This window comes from Aythya ferina, assembly GCF_964211825.1.
Source record: "Aythya ferina genome assembly, contig: HAP1_SCAFFOLD_412, whole genome shotgun sequence".
In the NCBI taxonomy this organism is placed as follows: Eukaryota; Metazoa; Chordata; class Aves; order Anseriformes; family Anatidae; genus Aythya; species Aythya ferina.
The window spans coordinates 16,645-34,079 of NW_028181162.1; the positions used below are offsets into that span (position 1 = coordinate 16,645).

At 39.8% G+C, this 17,435-nt stretch overlaps 1 protein-coding gene across 1 annotated transcript in view; it reads right to left on the bottom strand.

Moving 5' to 3' along the window:
* LOC311429188 (vacuolar protein sorting-associated protein 41 homolog) overlaps positions 1-17,435 on the bottom strand; it is a 51,238-nt gene that overhangs the window by 6,769 nt on the left and 27,034 nt on the right. The window contains exons 10-18 of the mRNA XM_084540313.1: positions 13,244-13,336; positions 12,627-12,754; positions 11,651-11,795; positions 10,327-10,368; positions 10,139-10,189; positions 8,796-8,933; positions 5,857-5,911; positions 4,518-4,658; positions 2,914-3,050 (exon numbers count right to left, since the gene is read on the bottom strand). Coding sequence (XP_084396439.1) covers positions 2,914-3,050; positions 4,518-4,658; positions 5,857-5,911; positions 8,796-8,933; positions 10,139-10,189; positions 10,327-10,368; positions 11,651-11,795; positions 12,627-12,754; positions 13,244-13,336 — 930 coding nt within the window. The remainder of the gene's footprint in view (positions 1-2,913; positions 3,051-4,517; positions 4,659-5,856; positions 5,912-8,795; positions 8,934-10,138; positions 10,190-10,326; positions 10,369-11,650; positions 11,796-12,626; positions 12,755-13,243; positions 13,337-17,435) is intronic.

Sequence of the window (17,435 nt, forward strand, 5' to 3'; positions counted from 1 at the left end):
CTGAAGAACTAGATTGCAGGAGTTAAATAAAAAAAAAAGTTTTAGACTACTCTTAGTAACTACTCCTGTTGAAATGCAGACAACTGTAACTTTGTTTTTACTATGTCTTCATAACTTTGTCAATGTTACTGTACAAGAACACTAAAATTGCTATTGTTTCAGCAGTCAGTAAACTTCATCACTATAAAATATCAGTGGCACCCAATTATCTGTTGTTGTTTTAATACATTAACTTTGAAGATGACAAATAGAAAACATAAAAAATGATCCTTAGGAAGGGAAGGGGAAATAAAGGCAATAACTATCTGTAGTTTTATTCCCAGTTCAGAAAAACACTTGAATGAAGTGCTTAAGTCTGACACTGTTTAGGAAAATACTCAGGCCTATGCTCAGCTTTAGGTTGTGCAAAACTGCATTTCCTGAAATGGGAAAATAAAAATGGGCATTCTGATAAAAATAATAAGGTAGCTGATAGACCCCTACTTGTAAAGCAGAGCTGTAGCTCCACAGCAGAAGTAAATTAGTGATACTTATTTGAACTTATGGTCTAAGATCAAAGTCTCACATGATTAGCATCTTATTTTTATCCAATAGAATACCTAATCCTATCTTAGTGCCATGTTTGTTTGGCAGCAAACATTAGCTCCTTCACACAGGTGTAAGTTATCCACATTACTTTAGAGCTGAGGTGAACTTACGGTAGGTATCATTTGAGTAAACATTTGAGTAAAATGGCTAATCCATAAAACCTAGAGGTAATGAATCTAAATGAATTGATTTTATATTTTAAAACTGGGGTGGAGGGGAAGTAATATTAGAATACCTACATAAAACAGTTGCAGCAGTTCCTCTAATGGGCGATAAAATGTTAAACTGAACTGATCAATCTGCAATATACTAACTTTAATAAAAACTTACATTATTCAGGGAAGATGCCAGATTAAAAAAGAAGTTACAACAAATTTTATTGCATTACTAGACTTCCTTACTGGATTCGCTAATGCACAGTGCAAGCTACATATGGCATGATTTGGCAGCCATTCAATTTGATTCACTTAATTTTGTTGTCATGTAAATAATTGTTTTCAAAGGGAGAAAGTCTGTCTAAAGCACTGCTTTTAGCTCATACCTACATTTCAAATCACATCTAATGAAATGTTTACTGCTACAGAAATTTAGGAGCATAATAGGAAATTTGTACCTGAATACTTGCGTAAGTACAGTTTTGCATAAAACAATCTTACCAGGGCTTGCAAAAGGAGGTCACAATTAAATAATAGAAAGGCACAGCTGCAATACTTTTTGGGAGCTGATGTTATGACAAGATCAGCACAGTTTTCACATTTGGCAGTGACTTGCAAACCAAGCAATGGGTTCTAACTTCACTTATTCTCCTGCTTTGTGGTTCTTGGCACAAGATTTTCCTTTTTGCCTTTGAAAATGGGAAAGATGAGACTCACGCACGTACAAAACTGGTGATCTGAAGAGATCACACAAAGTCCTAACCAAAAAAATTTGGATCACTATACAAGTTTGAAGTGGCTGGTACATTAGGTAATACAAATCAGGAATTTGAAAGGAGTTGTCTCAGGCCAGAATAGAGGACATACATTCCACAGCAGGAACCTGCAAAACATGATGCAAAGAGGTGTGACCAGGCATCATGCCAACACACCAAAGACTAGCTTTGAAACAGCTAATGAGGCAGCAGTAGTAATGACGAAGTGAGGGTGGAATTGCCGTCTGCTAGGAAAGGCTGCTTAAGACATTTATATGAAGGTCTAGCCGTATCATGAAGCACATGCTTAATGCAAAAATGGTTCTGCTATCAAAAACTGAGCTTGCCAACATAAAGATACTTAGGTGAGCATGTTCAAGAGCTGCGATTGCATCTTTAAATTTCAGTGTAGACACACCATCTGTTTGTAACGGTGCACTTTACATTCCTGTAACACTTCAGGAGCAGTCTTATTTTAAGCTATAGCTTTAATTTCTGTAAAGAAAAATAGTCACTTTAATTTCCTTCCTTCTCTCTTTTTTTTTTTTTTGCTATATTGTTTTGCTATTGTACAAGCAAGCCAAGCACAATTTACTTTAAGCTTCCCTGATTTCTATTACTCCTAAGAGGTATAAATTTTAGCCCCAGAGCTATCCAAATCTACTTTAAAATGAATTTAACTTAAAATCCATAAAGCGTTTCAATGCTAAGAGCAAATAATTTTATATACTGCTCTAGAGGTTAAATAGATCCTTTTAATCCCAAAGTAATTTTGTTAAAAGCTATCTGTAGATAAAAAAGATTCTTTCCTCCCCAAAATGTGACCAACTTCATTAGTCTTGTATGAAGCCACCAACATACTCCACATATAGGCAAAATCACTGTGTGCAGACGTACAAAATGTTCCATTTTGATTTCCACAGAATGCAGCAACAGTGGCATCAGCACTGCAAGCAGCAGGGTACTGACAGCAACAAGATTAACATGCAACTGTTTAAACGCAGAATGTAATTTAGCATTGTTTTGGAAGGATAGTAGTATCTAATGAAGTCAATGAAAAACCTGTAAATAATGCTACAACATGCAGTACATACAGACGTGTACCTGTCTATCCGGAGTACCTCCTTGCACATTACAGATGTGTAGGGGAACAAGACACTTAAAATGCTTCTTTGAAATACTCAAAGTCATGATCTAAAAGAAATACCTATATCATCCAAGGTTTCAACATTTCTACTTACCCAAACAAAATGAACAAGCCTTCAGGATAACCATTTATCATGCTACTCGGTAGCGAAGTGGTTTCCTTTTTCCTTTTTCCTTTTTCCTTTTTCCTTTTTCCTTTTTCCTTTCCTTTCCTTTCTTTTTTTTTGTCTTTTTGAAAATGATTATCACAGTAAGAATGCAACATTTACCTGCAAGTTGTAATCCTGAAGAATTTTCACTAGAGAGTCTCTCAAATTAGGAATCTCCATCCCTTCCTTAATGCGGTGGATCAAAAGAATGGGATCAACATGTGTTCCAATATTGTTCAACAAACCAGTAATAAAAGCTGTGAAAACCAAGATACAAGTAAATTAAGATAAAAATCCAGGCAAACACTTGATCAAAGGATGTTTCAGTGACAGCTAGAGGCTTTGATTGTTTCTATGACAGTTCTATACTGAGAGATAGCATTAAGCCTCTTTTATATAGCCTTTACATCTTTCTTGCAGTTTTATTCACTTGAAAATAGGCCTTTGGGGAAGAGGAAGACACAAGAGTTTGGCAATTCACAGAACTCCTAGGCTATCTGGAAAAGAGATACTAGAGTATCCAGCTCAAGTCATCAAAAACACGACTAAATAACACATTTCAACTCAATAAAAATGGCACTTGTGTAAACAGAAAATTAACTTCATTATTTAAATATTCCATACTTAATTACAGGGTTAAAAAACATATTTGTAAGTATTTAACCTAACTCCTAGGGAACGTGTTTCTCAGCAGTGAAAAGTGTGATGCAAAAGTCTAATTTTTTGAAGTGCAACTGGCTAAATGGAACACTGGAAGGATGAACTTCAAAACAGACTAAGAGGCAACCTTATTGCTTGCTACAACTTTCTGAGCAGCAGAAGTGGAGAGGGAGGTGCTGGTCTCTTTTCCCTGGTAACCGATGACAGTATGTGTGGGAATGCCACAAAGCTGTGCCACGAGAGGCTATTATTCTAAAGGAATAACAGATTTTGTTCGCTGTTGCTTGTCAGAATTAGTGGTCAAGTGATGAAAAGATATATATTCTGATATTAATTCTATAAGACATGCGATCCTTTAGATAAAGAGATCCCAACAGAGATTTCACAGTCTTAATTTAAAGCACCAGAAGAGGTTGTAAAACTAGCAGGATAGTTAAAACAGTTTTCTATTTTCCCAGTCATAAGAATTCTGAATCTCCCTCCTAAACAAAACTGATTGCTGTTTAGGAGATTCTGACAGATTCTGATTCCATCTGAACTTTAAAGTAGAGTAGACATCCATATCATGAAGAGCAAAAATACTCTTGTTATTGCAGATCTTATCTTTGTGCCACCGAAACAAAACAACATAGTTATTTTATTGAGGGGCAGACAGGTGTATGCTCTTCATTTTCAGAATTTCAAAGGGAAGCAGCTGTAATAAACAGACTACACAACATCCTCATCAAGCCTGCTGACTATGTTTTGAACGTGTCTAAAAATAAAGCTTCATATACTGCCAAATTAAAAGCACCATTCTCTCCTTAACTTGATGTAAGGACATAACTATGCAGAGCTTAGTCAAGTGTTAAATCCCTAAGTACTCATTCTGTAGCATGCCTACATGCTGCCTTACTGGACATTTTTATGCCCAGGACAGCTATGGCATGCTCCACAAACCAAAACACCTCCCTGGCTATCCATAAACACCTTTGTTAACACGTGTGGATAATTCAATCCTTCACCTGCAATAGCATTTCACAAAAAATACAAATGCAAGGCTGCTAAGAAACTATTCTGCTTACGTGGTTTGTCAATAGAATATAAAATTAGATCTTCCCAAAGTTCTCCATCATCTTGTTCCTTGGCAAATTCAATAGCTTTATCTACATCTTGCAGTTCTTCCATTATCATCTTCAAGGCACTGCGGCTATTGCCCATTCTACCTAGAAGAATAGAATAAGTAAAGAGATTATAAATCCTAAAGTACTAAGCATTGATAAGCACTTAAGAAGCTTGTAGTGCTCTTTCCATACAAATTTTGTAAGTGTGAAGTTTCCTCAGATGAATTCAAGACCTAATCTAATCTAATTTGACGAAAGGTATGCTAATCCCAGAGCAGTCAGTATAACCTGAACATGGGCTCAAATACTTTGCTGGGCTGGGACCCAGAGACTTTCTTAAGGATGTGTTGGGTTGTATCAGGGGTTCTAAATGTCAGCAACATCTGATATAAGGTCGAGTGTGCGTGTGTATGTGTGCATGTAAACTCTAACATGAGTTACCCCCTGTTAAGAGCCTCCATGGACACACTTAACTTGCCCTAAGTATAGTGCAGCCTACACCCATGAAAAATGACAGAAAGAGGAAGTAGTAGTATAAACTCTGAACTGTTCTTTAAGTAAATCCTACTCTGTTTTCAAATGGTCCACAGAACTTTCTTATTTAAACAAAAATTGATTATGTCAATAATAAATGTTTTCCATTCTTTTTGTGACTAACACATAAAAATCTTAGAGTCATACAATGTCTCCCATTTAGATGCAGATACCTTGTCCTGCTGAGGAAGCTAACAATCTAAATTTAAATTTAAACAGTTTAAAATTAACTTTATTAAAAAAAAAAAATAAAATAAACACACAAAAAAAGCAACATAAGCAAATCTTCCACCGCAGCGAAAGATAATACTAAGCTTCTGAGATGCATACAGAGCAAAACATCTGTTTTATTTGTCCCCTCCCTTCAAACAGATAGGATTACTTTACTGATGATCTTGCAGATCATCACAAAAATAAACAATTCCTGCCCCCATAACCTTTCTCTCCAGAACACACCAACACAAAACTTCAAAACAAACAAACAAACAAAAAACACAAAAAGAGCAACAAAAAAAACAAACAAACAGAAAAACAACAAACCAGAAACACAATAACACAATACATGAATGTAAGACATCATACAAATAATCCAGTGCTTTGTTTTATTTTCTAAAGCATGTTATCTGGTTCTATTGACTATATACCAGCTTTGTCTTTGGGAAAGCAAGTTAAATGACTGTAGACAATACCTCACATATTTTCACAGGTTAAACTTTATAACAAGATTAAATGCATGTTATATTTTATCACAGCAAAAGTTACTTACTCAGAAGATAGACCGTCTCTTCTACAAAGTTCCTCTGTTGGCAGATCTCTAGAGCCTTGAATTTAAGAGAAGGGAGGAGGGAAAGAGAAAACAGGGAACCATGTAACATGATATTTTATTGATCATCAATGCTACAAGAGACTAAAGGATACTTTTCCATGAAGTTGCATTACTCATTTTGACAGGAATAGAGCTCCCTTAATAAGTACTGTCAGGTCCTCTGGCATTAATTAAAAGGAGAAACTCCATAGCATTTTTTGATTTTTCTCTAAAATAAGTCTGGAGACAGGATGCGCATTTGAGTCTGGATTTTGTCAATCCCTAGCTTTAAATCTACTGGCAACTTCTTTCTGCTTCCAGAAGTTGGCTAATCCAAAAGCATTAAGGTTATCTACTGGCAAGACTTTTTTTCCTGCAGGTGGACTTATGAGGTCTCTAGTGATGGAGGTCTACTTGACATTCATTGTTAACACAATGAATGTACATCTGTACATACCCACAGGGTAACCAGAATGGCTTGGGGAGAGAAACCTCAAAATTTTTTGTGAACAACCTCAAAGACAACAAAACAAAAAACAATCTAATCCAAGCATGAAAGCATTTATTGTAAATTTGGTTTAAAGACGTCAGAGCCAATGCCATGAGCAGTTACAAAACTTGTGCATAGTTGACCAAAACCACAATTACTAAAATTACCAAACTGATTACCAAAGAGTTTTTAGTAACTGAAGGGCTGGATATGCTATAAATGATGCCATGTCTGTTTCCAATCTTGTAGCAGAAAGCAAACTCAAGATTGATGGTGTTGCTACGAACGTTCACCAATAAAGACAGTTATACTTGGAAATAAAAAATGTAAGTTGATAAGATACAGCTACAGCTGAAGATATAGGTAGGAATTAACTCTTCCTTCCATTCTCAAATTGTTTCAGATGGGTTACTCCACAAATTAAAGAAACACACAATGAACTTCAGAGCAGGGGTAATGATTTCTCAACTAGATACTTTGGAGGCTTTGTAGCTATCCATAACTAGTAATGAATATATTATAAACACATCTGACAATCTTTTTTTCTCTCCGCTTAGAGGTTAAAGTACGAAGTATCAGGTATTCAGTATTTCCAGGAGCTGCACATTTACTGACTGTCATGCTCCCTCTAGAGGAAAATAGGGAACAACCATACTTCTCTTTCAGTTTGTTTTATAAAACAGTTGCTAAACTAAACTTGAATAACAGTGACTTACTTTTATAGAACAGGAATGATTTATTTTTGCGTGGTTTATCATTTATTTATGACAACAGTAAGTGTGAATTTGTTCATTATAAAGTGTTTTTTTTTTATTATTATTTTTTTTTCTTTTGTCAATTTTTACACAGCGCTGGAATCTGCTTAACAGGAATTGAAGATATGGGCACCTGGAAAATAATTTTTCCCCTTTTATTTCCTTGGAGCAAAGATCTGTATGTGGCAAAAAGCATTATTATATGATATATAGGGTAAGAAGTATAATTATAGATTATCAGCAAAAGTAAATTCAGTTAAGATTTGTACTTCGTTGGTATCCTTCCTCTCTTCCTTAGCTTCTTTCTTACTGAAACATATTCATGTTTTAACATAAGGTTAAAGTAACTCTTTTTCTAATATCATGTGCTATCTTCATTTATGCACTACACTTTTCTGTATCACCCATCACTGAATATAGGTGATTGGATCTGGAATAACTAAAATTAGTTTGCATCAAAAAGAAAAATTAGTGCAGGTAAGTTTTGATACATAAAACCATGATTATGCAAATTATACGGTAGACAAAAGCTAGAGAGAATCACTGTTAAAAAAGCAAGCATCACTGACAAAAGTCTCTAGCTGGAAACCTCTCAGGCTCATTGTCTAGAAAGATCACTGAGACAACCTAGGCTTTTGGTTATTTTCAAAGACCAAGGCTGCAAGGATAACACAGTATTTTCCAGTGTTCCTATTGCAGAAAAGACGACTGACAGTTTACAAAAAGCAAGCAAAATAAGAGAAAGTGCTAAGAATGCTACTGGTTCTGTTTAGAGTGTTAACCATGTAAAATGCAATATTTGATACTACATTTAAACTATTCCACTGGTATCATCATTATATTGCACACAGAGAGGAAACATTTCAGAATGGCTGAGCAGAGCAGAGCTTAACAGCAAAACCACAAATAATAAAAGAATGACCCAACTGAAGAGGAAAACTCAAATTTCCATTCTGCTCACCTTAATACTAGAAGGGTAAAAAACAAAACAAAACAAAACAAAACAAAACAAAAAAACAAGAACAAAAACAAAACAAACAAAAACAAAAACAAAAAACACACAGTCGAAATATGACCATCATCAGTTTGTTTAGCTTTTGTCTGATGAGAAAGATCACGGAGGGGAAAACATAAAAAGGTTAAAGAAGGTGGCAACACCATACTTTGTAAAACTCCAAGTCTACTAGCAGAAGTACAATATCAAAACACTTTTTGCTCTGATAGTTTAGTGACTGTTACATTGTGTAAACTACTGGAAAGCAACTTAGGACTTTAGAACACAAAGTCCAGTTACAGTTATTCATTTTTCAAGATCTGACACTGAGTAGCTTTAGGTTCTTCAAAACAAGCCTTGATTTCTTGCAACCACAACCCACTGTTTAATCAGGTCAGGTACTGATGCATGGATATGCTTTAGGTATGCATCAAGTGCAAATCTGGGAATTTTGCATTAAAAATAACCACAATTTCTGCCTTCTGAGCTAAGAGGTCTCAGCTATCAGCCAGCTGTGGGTGCATCACTTCTGCAGGTGATCACAAATTCAAGGGATTCCTCCTTTTGGCAGTAGAGGGCAGTACCAGACACATTTACAAATTTACCAGACTACAAATGACATAAAAATGAAAGACTTGTTTTTACGTCTTGGGGGGCTTACCTTCTCTAGTGGACAGTGTGTGCTGTCTCTGAGAAATGGTAGTAAATTTGGACGATCGTATTCAGCATAAAGACTGATCTGTTTCTCATGATATCGTTGTCCTTTATGGTGATCTCTTTTGAAAAGCTTGTGCAAATACTAGGAATAAGAAAAAAAGAATTGGAACTAAAAACTCTTATAACATTATTTGGACTCTGCTGTATAAAAATGTCATCCAAATTTCCTCAGGAATATAATAGTACATACTAAAATGCACAGAGATTAAATACCAATTCAGAAGACTAATTTTACATTTTTCTGAAGTACCCTCATCACAGCAGTCTCTGTAAACCAACTCTGTTAAACAGGTTTTCAGCAACACTCAAGTAAATGTCTTTAACTTTCAAGAAAACTACTGAATTTTGAATTTAATAGAAAACTTTGGAGAAATATGTCATATGAAACATTTTGGTTATACAGATATGTTTGGCCATTATGGATAAGCAAAGATTATGAAATATTTTAACTGAAGTACTCATACTGTAAATAGTGAGGCAAAGCTCCTTCTCTCTTGATGAGCACAAACAAGTCGTAAGAATAATCTGGATGGTTCCTTTTACCCAAAGGGAAGCAGGCTCACACTTTGAAACTAATACACTTTCTCCATAAACTGACGGCCAGTCTTTGTAAAGCACTTGGGCTGCAGGCTGCACACTTCATAAAGCTGTTTGCTATAATCAGATCTCTAAAATATAAACCCACGCTCTCTAGCAGATCGATGCACTGAACCCCAGCCAGCACACAGCAGCAAGTTAAACTTCCCTCCCTAATAGAGCCCAAGACTGCAGTTACACGTTACGCATTCCACTGACAGCACATTCCAACTGGTGCTGTTGGAATAGCAATGTGGAGCTTCCTGTGATATCGTAATTCTGCACGAACCAGAACAATCCTGAAGTGTATGGAAGTTAGTGCTCTAGAAAGACAAGCAGTTTACTGCTTGGAACAGCAAAATGCTCTTCAGAGTTGCAACCACCATCCAACACCGTTTTAGTGTAGGGGAAGAAGAAGGATGCAAACAAGAAGTAATTGACCAGAGAAGACAAGCATCCACAACGTGAATAAGGAATACCCCAGACGATGTTAAGTAGTAAGCAGTATGTTATCAAGTTCTCACAAATTAATCACTTTAAGATTATTTTACTACTGGCAAAATGCTATTGACATGGTAAAAAGTGGATTATATATGCAATTTCAGTGTCACATGCACACTGACAGTGTATCTATAAAAGATGTATCCTGCAAAGATCATATTCAGCTCAAAGTGAAACTAGCAGAATATAGAAATGCTGTAGTTCAGGTACCACATGCTGTAGTTCGGGTCTGTTTTCTAACTCTTCAACAACTCTGTCGATCTGAAAAAAAAAAAAAAAACAAAAAAAAACAAGAGATCAGCAAACTTGTGAAGAACATTGCATTCACTGGACTGAAAGCAAGACGGAAAAGGCAAGCAAGCACTGGAATTACCATGCCATGAACTTGTTATACTTACGGAAATTTTATCTTCATTGTCCAAAAGCATGTCTACTGCTTTCTAAAGTAAAGAAAGAAAACCCCGTTATGGAATAAGTTTGCACAATTTCTCACTTTTGATACAGTATTATACTTGTTCACTTCTTGGTATCCAAAGGACACTGCAGACCTACTCTTTTCAACAGCATTAATTCAGAGAGTAGTTTGCATAACATCAGCACTCTCTGACAGCAGAGCATTACAGGTAAACACATCGCATGTTCTTCCAGAACACCTCTCCTAAGTTTCCACATTATCACCAATCAATTCTATACACTTACATTGCAGGTAAAGTATGCCTATTGAATCATGGGTCACAGAAGCCTACTGGCAAATGCTGTACAAATACTATTTACCCCATTGCAAAAGGGGATTTTAGGGTGACGACCACATAGGAAACACACAGCATAACTTGCCTCACAACTAGATTCCTCCAGCCTACCTGTACACTGACACAGCAACACAAACAAACATGATCATGTAAAGCAGAGTGGCCACCAGGGTTCCTTTTCTGCTTCCTCTTAAAAGCAAAATTTGCTTCACATTAAAAAGAAAAAAATCACAGATGCCTCTGATACAACTTTTTTTTTTTTTCCCTTAATTTATTAAAAAAAGAACTATACAGTATTTGTCATACATAGTTTACAAGGAGCATACCAGAGACGGTCATCTTTGGTATAGTCCCAGTGCTGCAACAAGAGCTGCACTGTAATAGCAATCTACTGGGTTTTCTCCCAAGGATCATATGCAGATTGTTTCCCCAAGGACCCTATAGGTTCTTTCCCCAAAGCTCACACTTTTCCACTAAAGCTCATTTGCTGAGGTTTTAGCCAGATGGGAAGAAAGAAGGATGAATTCAATACAATATGCATACTTCTTGATTTGGGGGATTTAACTCAATAATCTTGCAACGTTTGAGAGGTAGATTAATCAATTGCAATGAAAGAAAAGTGGAAAGTACATTTAAAGTCTGCCTCACAATAAATTAACTGTTTACTTTCTGTGGCTCATTAATAGTATTATTTGATCAAAAACACAGAAAGAATATCATGAAAGTCTACCTGAGAATCACAACAATCTCAGATACAGCACTCTTCTCGCTGTGAACAATAATTTGTATGGAAATACAAAATAAAATTTCATCCTTAGGTCAATTAGTCTAGGCAAACATCTCCTTATCTCAGAAAGTATACAAACATAGCAAACACACTTCCTGCCTCAGCAGTATCTTTAGCTCATTTATTTTTCATCTGTTAAAATATCTCTAGCTGAAAGTGAATATAAAATCATTAAAATCACCGTACCTCTGAATCAAAATCCATGAGCAGAACAATTTTATCTCTGATGGAACTGAAGAGATTGTGCTTGTGGATCAACTGGAAGACATCTTTGTGCCTCAGAGTTAGGTAAATTTCTAGGGCTCTGCCATAGCGCTGGTCATAAGTATACCTGATAAAAAGCAATGTTATAATTTACTTGATCTAATTGTAGGAAAATTACCCGAGGGGAAAAAATAAATATACCCTAGGATGTGAAACTTATTAGGATGCTGCTTGATTTGAGGAATGTTTGAATAGTTGCCATGATTCACTTTTGTTGATGGGGAACTAACACTGGGCAATGTTATTTTCAATTCTGTTTACAGAACAGAACACAAATATGTGGCTGTTATGTGGTTCTCTGAGTTTTCACTATCCTCTGTTTTCAAACCACAGGGGAAGCTACACAAAACATTAAATTTTCTATTTTTGGAAGCTAACTGGAAGTCACTTCAGAGCTAAGAAAACATTATTCTCTTAAAACTTTGGGATGGGCTTTAACAGAGGAACAGACAGTAGTAGGTTTGCTTTCTTCAAAGAGGCAGTATGGAAAGAACTTAATATAAGACTGTGGCTGAGAAAAATGAAGAACTTATCCTTGGAAGAAGTAGCCTAAAACCATACCAGTTTTAACACATTTTTCAGTCACATATTTCCAGCCATGCAGCAAACTTCATATACTACTTTTGAAAAAGAGGGAAAAAAACAACTGTTTATTTTCCCGTGGATAATTCTGAAACACACGCCTCACAAAAGAGGCTTCCTCTGACAGCACAATGAAGTATGCTATTTGTTTTGGAAGAAAAGTAGCAAAAGCGATCTCATATGCAACTCTTTGCCTTCATACACTGCAAAACTGCAGAAAAGCAAGTATTTCTGTTAAGAGAGTTAGGTTATTTATAACCTACAGTATACTATCTCAAGCTTACTTTTTGTAATAGGAGTTTGAAATTGTACTCACAGTTCTGCAAGTGTTCTTAGCAAAGTCCTGTTCTGTGGATCTTTCTTCAGGTGATCTACTACAGCTTGAACTATGATTGTGTTGTTGTAGAGATCTCCAGGCCACTCTTTTATCAGTGTTGCAAACCCCTAAAAGTATAAGAGATTGTAACAGAAACAGAAAGAACTGCCTAAGGAACATTTCAAAACATCAAAGCCTCTGAGATGATACCTGCTGTGCTTCACCTCTAAGCAACTTTTACGTGCCCAGAGACCTGCACAGTGTAGAGCACAGATTTTCCTTCTTAGGGCAATGTTATCAAGATTCATGAAGCTGGGTCTCTTTCAGGTGCTGTACGCTTTGTGCAGCACCTGGACCACTTGTGCTGTATTAAACAAACTAAAAATAGAAGTATTCATAATAAGTAAACAATCTCACAAAACTTGTGTGCTCTGAAGAACATCCTACTTATTCTTCTGAAAACAAACAAAATCTGTCTTTTTATTTTTGCGCTATCATGAAGTTGTCCACTGGCAACCTGTTTGAACACAGTGGAGAATTTGTAATCGGAATTCTATGTTGCTGAGGGTATTTGGCTGGCAATAGCTACTACATGTGGACATGTCAGGCTGCAGTACCTCGTAGTCACTCTCCAAAAACTCATGCAGGACCATCTCATAGATAAGAGGTTTCAAAACTGGATCCCGTCTGGGCAAGTAACGACTAATTGCCTATAGGAACAAAGAGAACAAAGAGTAAGAAGGAGCATGATAAGTAATATCCCAGTACTTCAATTATATGAAAAAGAATTATTGTGAACCAAACAATAAAACCATGTAGAAAATACTAATAAACACTTGATAAACATTGGAAGCATTGTATAATCATATTTGTAAGTAGCATTGTAATATTACTTGCTTTAAGATGGCACACATCAGAATCTTATTACTTACCCTGAAGGAATTTTCATTAGAAAGACAGCAGTAAGATACTAGTTGGTGGAATCGGCTAATCAGCCACTGGACTTACCGAGGTGTGAATATTTACTGACAGTCATTAGAAAATAAAACATACACAAGACCCCTCAGAAGATGAAAGTCATCAAAATCCATTTTATCCAGCCTTGATATTAAATATGGTAAAAAAGTATGAGCAGTCGTTAGCTGAAAAACTTTTACTGAAATGGTTGCTCCACACTGACAGGAGCAACGTCTGCCAGGCTGGGGTCCAGGCGGGGAGCTTGGAATCAGCCTGGGAGCCAGGGATGTCCTTGACATGCAGCTGGACACCTGAGCACCAGAGACATCCTGAAGAGACCATCAATAAGGAAACAACAAGAATCTGAGGAACAACTTGTTCCTCAAGTTGCGAAGGTGAAAAAGAGCCTGGGCATAAGGAAATTGGCCCAAGAAAGCAGCAATGTGCATGAGAAATAAAGAGATGTTTAAAAAGTATGAGGAACATCGTCAGCTCTTGGCTGTCCCAGGAGTATGGGAGAAACAAATAGCATCTCCTGGTTTCCTGAAGTGGTGGTGTCCTATGCTTTCTTAGGCATAACATTTATAAATGGTATAAAACAGGCCTGATTTTCACCCCAAACAGAGCTCCTTTTGTCTGAGAAGCTTCCTGTGCTGCTCCGTGGAGAGGAACCCATGCTTGAGCAGGCGGCTCCTGAAGGACTGCACCCTGTGGTACAGCTCCCAGGCTGGCACTTTTCAGGCCGACAGGCATTTTCTTCTGCCCCAGGTTCGGGAGACTTTCTGTCAGCCTTTTTCCCACTAGAGCATGGTCACCTTTATGGCTCCTCTGACCACCCACACTTTCCCATTCCCCTCATGACTTCCCACCCCCACATTTCCCACAGGTGCACACCACATGTAGCCATTCCCCTTCCCTCCGTCCCCTCCAAGCTGCAGCCGACATCCCCAAACCAATTTGTGTCTGCAGACAGAGGCTTTGTGAAATGGAAATTGAATTTAAAAATGGAATTTATTCTGGTTGGAAGTGTGGCTGATGCCACCATCCCGGCCCCAGGCAAGGTCTGTCTGCCCGCACAGATACTGGGCCGGCACTTCTCAGGCCGGCAGGCATTTTCTTCTGCCCCAGGTTCAGGAGACTTCTTCTGTCAGCCTTTTTCCTGTTAGGGCATGGTCACCTTTATAGCTGCTCCCCACACCCAGTGTTACAACACCATGATAATTTCCCATCCCCAAAATGACTTCCATCTGGGTTGCTTTTTAGGATTTATTTTTTTCTTAAATGCCGGGCCCGGCCTGGCGGCCCCCATGGTCACCAACCCCCAGCTCCTCCTGCCGAGCCCTGCGCAGCCAAGATGGATCCTCGGGGTTGATGTTCAGTGGGGACCGGGGCTGCCTGCGCCGATCCTGCTCCCAGTGCCAGGAGAAGCTGCGGACGAGCTGTCATGGCATGGCGGGGCTGCGGTCCCTGTGCCTGGGCGAGACGCTGCGGGACCGGTAGCTGTAGGGGCTCTGCCGTCACTGTCGTCGCCGCCGCACCGGCCCCATGTTGTGCTGGAACCTTCCCCGGGGCTGGCGGGCTGGCACCAGCCTCACGATGGCAATGATGGGCTGGCAGCAGAGCGGACAGGTGGCTCTGTGTGCAGCCCAGGGCTGGATGCACTCTCTGCAAAAGCAGTGCCCGCAGGGGTCCACATGAGCTGCATCAGCCAGCGGGCCCTGGCAGATGGCGCAGCTCTCTTCTACGGGGGCCTCCGCTGGCTGCTCCTGGCGTGGCTGGCTCATGGCGTCTGCGGCTCCTCTGGTGTGGAGATGCTTGTTGTTCCCGGGATGCTGCTCTGATGTCAAGTGGGTATCAAGTGTCTCTGGTCCTCAGCACCTCCCTCGGGGGTTGCTAGCAGAATCTCAAAGACTCGCGGCCCACCAGCAGCACCTCAATGACTTGCACTCCACCAGAAGAACCTCGATGCGTTGCCTGCAACCAGAGGGATCTCAGCATCTCACATGCCCCCAGAAGGACATCAATGGCTCGTGTTCCAGCAAAAGGTTGTCGACATCTTGGGTTCCAGCAGAAGGACCCGTATGCCTCACCTGCCACACAGAAGCACCTCGATGTCTCTTGTGCCACAAGAAGAACTTCGACGTCTCGTCTCACGTTCCACCAGTAACACCTTCACCTCTCACGTTCCAGCAGTGAAACCTCAACCTCTTGAGTGCCACCAACTGGACTGAACACAGGCTGGACACTCAGGGCACTTATAGCCACCTGCCTTTTGTGATGCTGGAGGGTGGCAGTGACTCTGGGGTGACATCACTTGGTGTGCCCCTGATGGCAGCACTAACAGAGGTAATGCGACTGTTGTGAGAAAATGCTGACATGAAATGGCTGCTCCACACTGTCAGGAGTAACGTCTGCCAGGCTGGGGTCCAGGGCAAGAGCTCTCTCTTGGTCTGGAAACTGTGCCTCAGAGCCAGGGACATCCTTGACGTGCAGCTGGACATCTGAGCAGTGGAGATATCCTGAAGAGACCATTTAGGAGGACACAACAAGAATTGGGGGACCAAGTCATCACCTGGGAAGGTGAAAAAGAGCCTGGGCATAAGGAAATTGGCCCAAGAAAGTGGCAATGTGCATGAGAAATAAAGAGATGTTTTAAGAATATCAGGAACATGGTCAGCTATTGGCTATCCAAGGAGGATGGTAGAAATGAACAGCATCTCCTGGTTTCCTGATTGTGGTGGTGTCATTGTAGAATCATCAATGAACCACAGAATGGTTGAGGTTGGAAGGGACCTTTGAAGATCAAGTCCAATGCCCCTACCAAGCAGGATTACCTAAAGCACATGGCACAGGATGGCATCCATGTGGGTTTTGAGTATCTCCAGAGAAGGAGACTCCACAACCTCTCTGGACAGCCTGTGCCAGTGCTCTGTCACCTCCACTGTAAAGAAGTACCCTCTCATATTCAGCCAGTACCTCCTGTGCTTCTGTTTGTGCCCACCGCCTTTTGTCCTGTCACTGGGCACAACTGAGAAGAGACCAGTTCCATCCTCTTGCCACCCTTCCCTCAGATATTTATACACATATGGGGGACGAGACTCTGGAGAGCAGCCCTGCAGAGAGGGATCTGGGGTTTTTTGTTGATAGCAAGCTGAATATGAGCCAGCAGTGTGCCCTGGCAGCCAGGAGGGCCAACTGTATCCTGGGGTGCATCAGGCATAGCATTGCTAGTCGGTTGAGGGAAAGGACTGTCCCACTCTACTCTGCAGTGGTGCAGCCTCATCTTGAGTACTGTGTGCAGTTCTGGGCACCATAGTACAAAAAGGACATGGAACTATTTGAGAGTGTCCAGAGGAGGGCTATAAAGATGGTGAAGGGCCTAGAGGGGAAGATGTATGAGGAGCGGCTGAAGTCACTTGGCCTGTTCAGCCTGGAGAAGAGGAGGCTGAGGGGAGACCTCATTGCGGTCTACACATTCCTTGTACAGGGAGGATGTAGTGGGTTTATGTGGCAAGGTTTTGGTAGCAGGGGGCCATAGGGGTGGCTTCTGTGAGAAGGATCTAGAAGCTGCCCCATGTTTGGGAAGGGCCCCACTGCTGACCAGAGCTGAGCCAATAAGCGATGTTGCTTTGCGCCTCTGTGAGAGCATATTTAAGACAGGGGAAAAAAATGGTGTGTCACACAGGAGCTGGGAGAGTGAGAGGAGTGAGGAAAAGCCTTGCAGGCGCCAACGGCAGTGAAGAAGGAGGGGGAGAGGTGCTCCAGGCGCTGGAGCAGAAGTCCCCTGCAGCCTGTGGTGGAGGACCATGGTGAAGCAGGATGTCCCCCTGCAGCCCATGGAGTACCACAGTG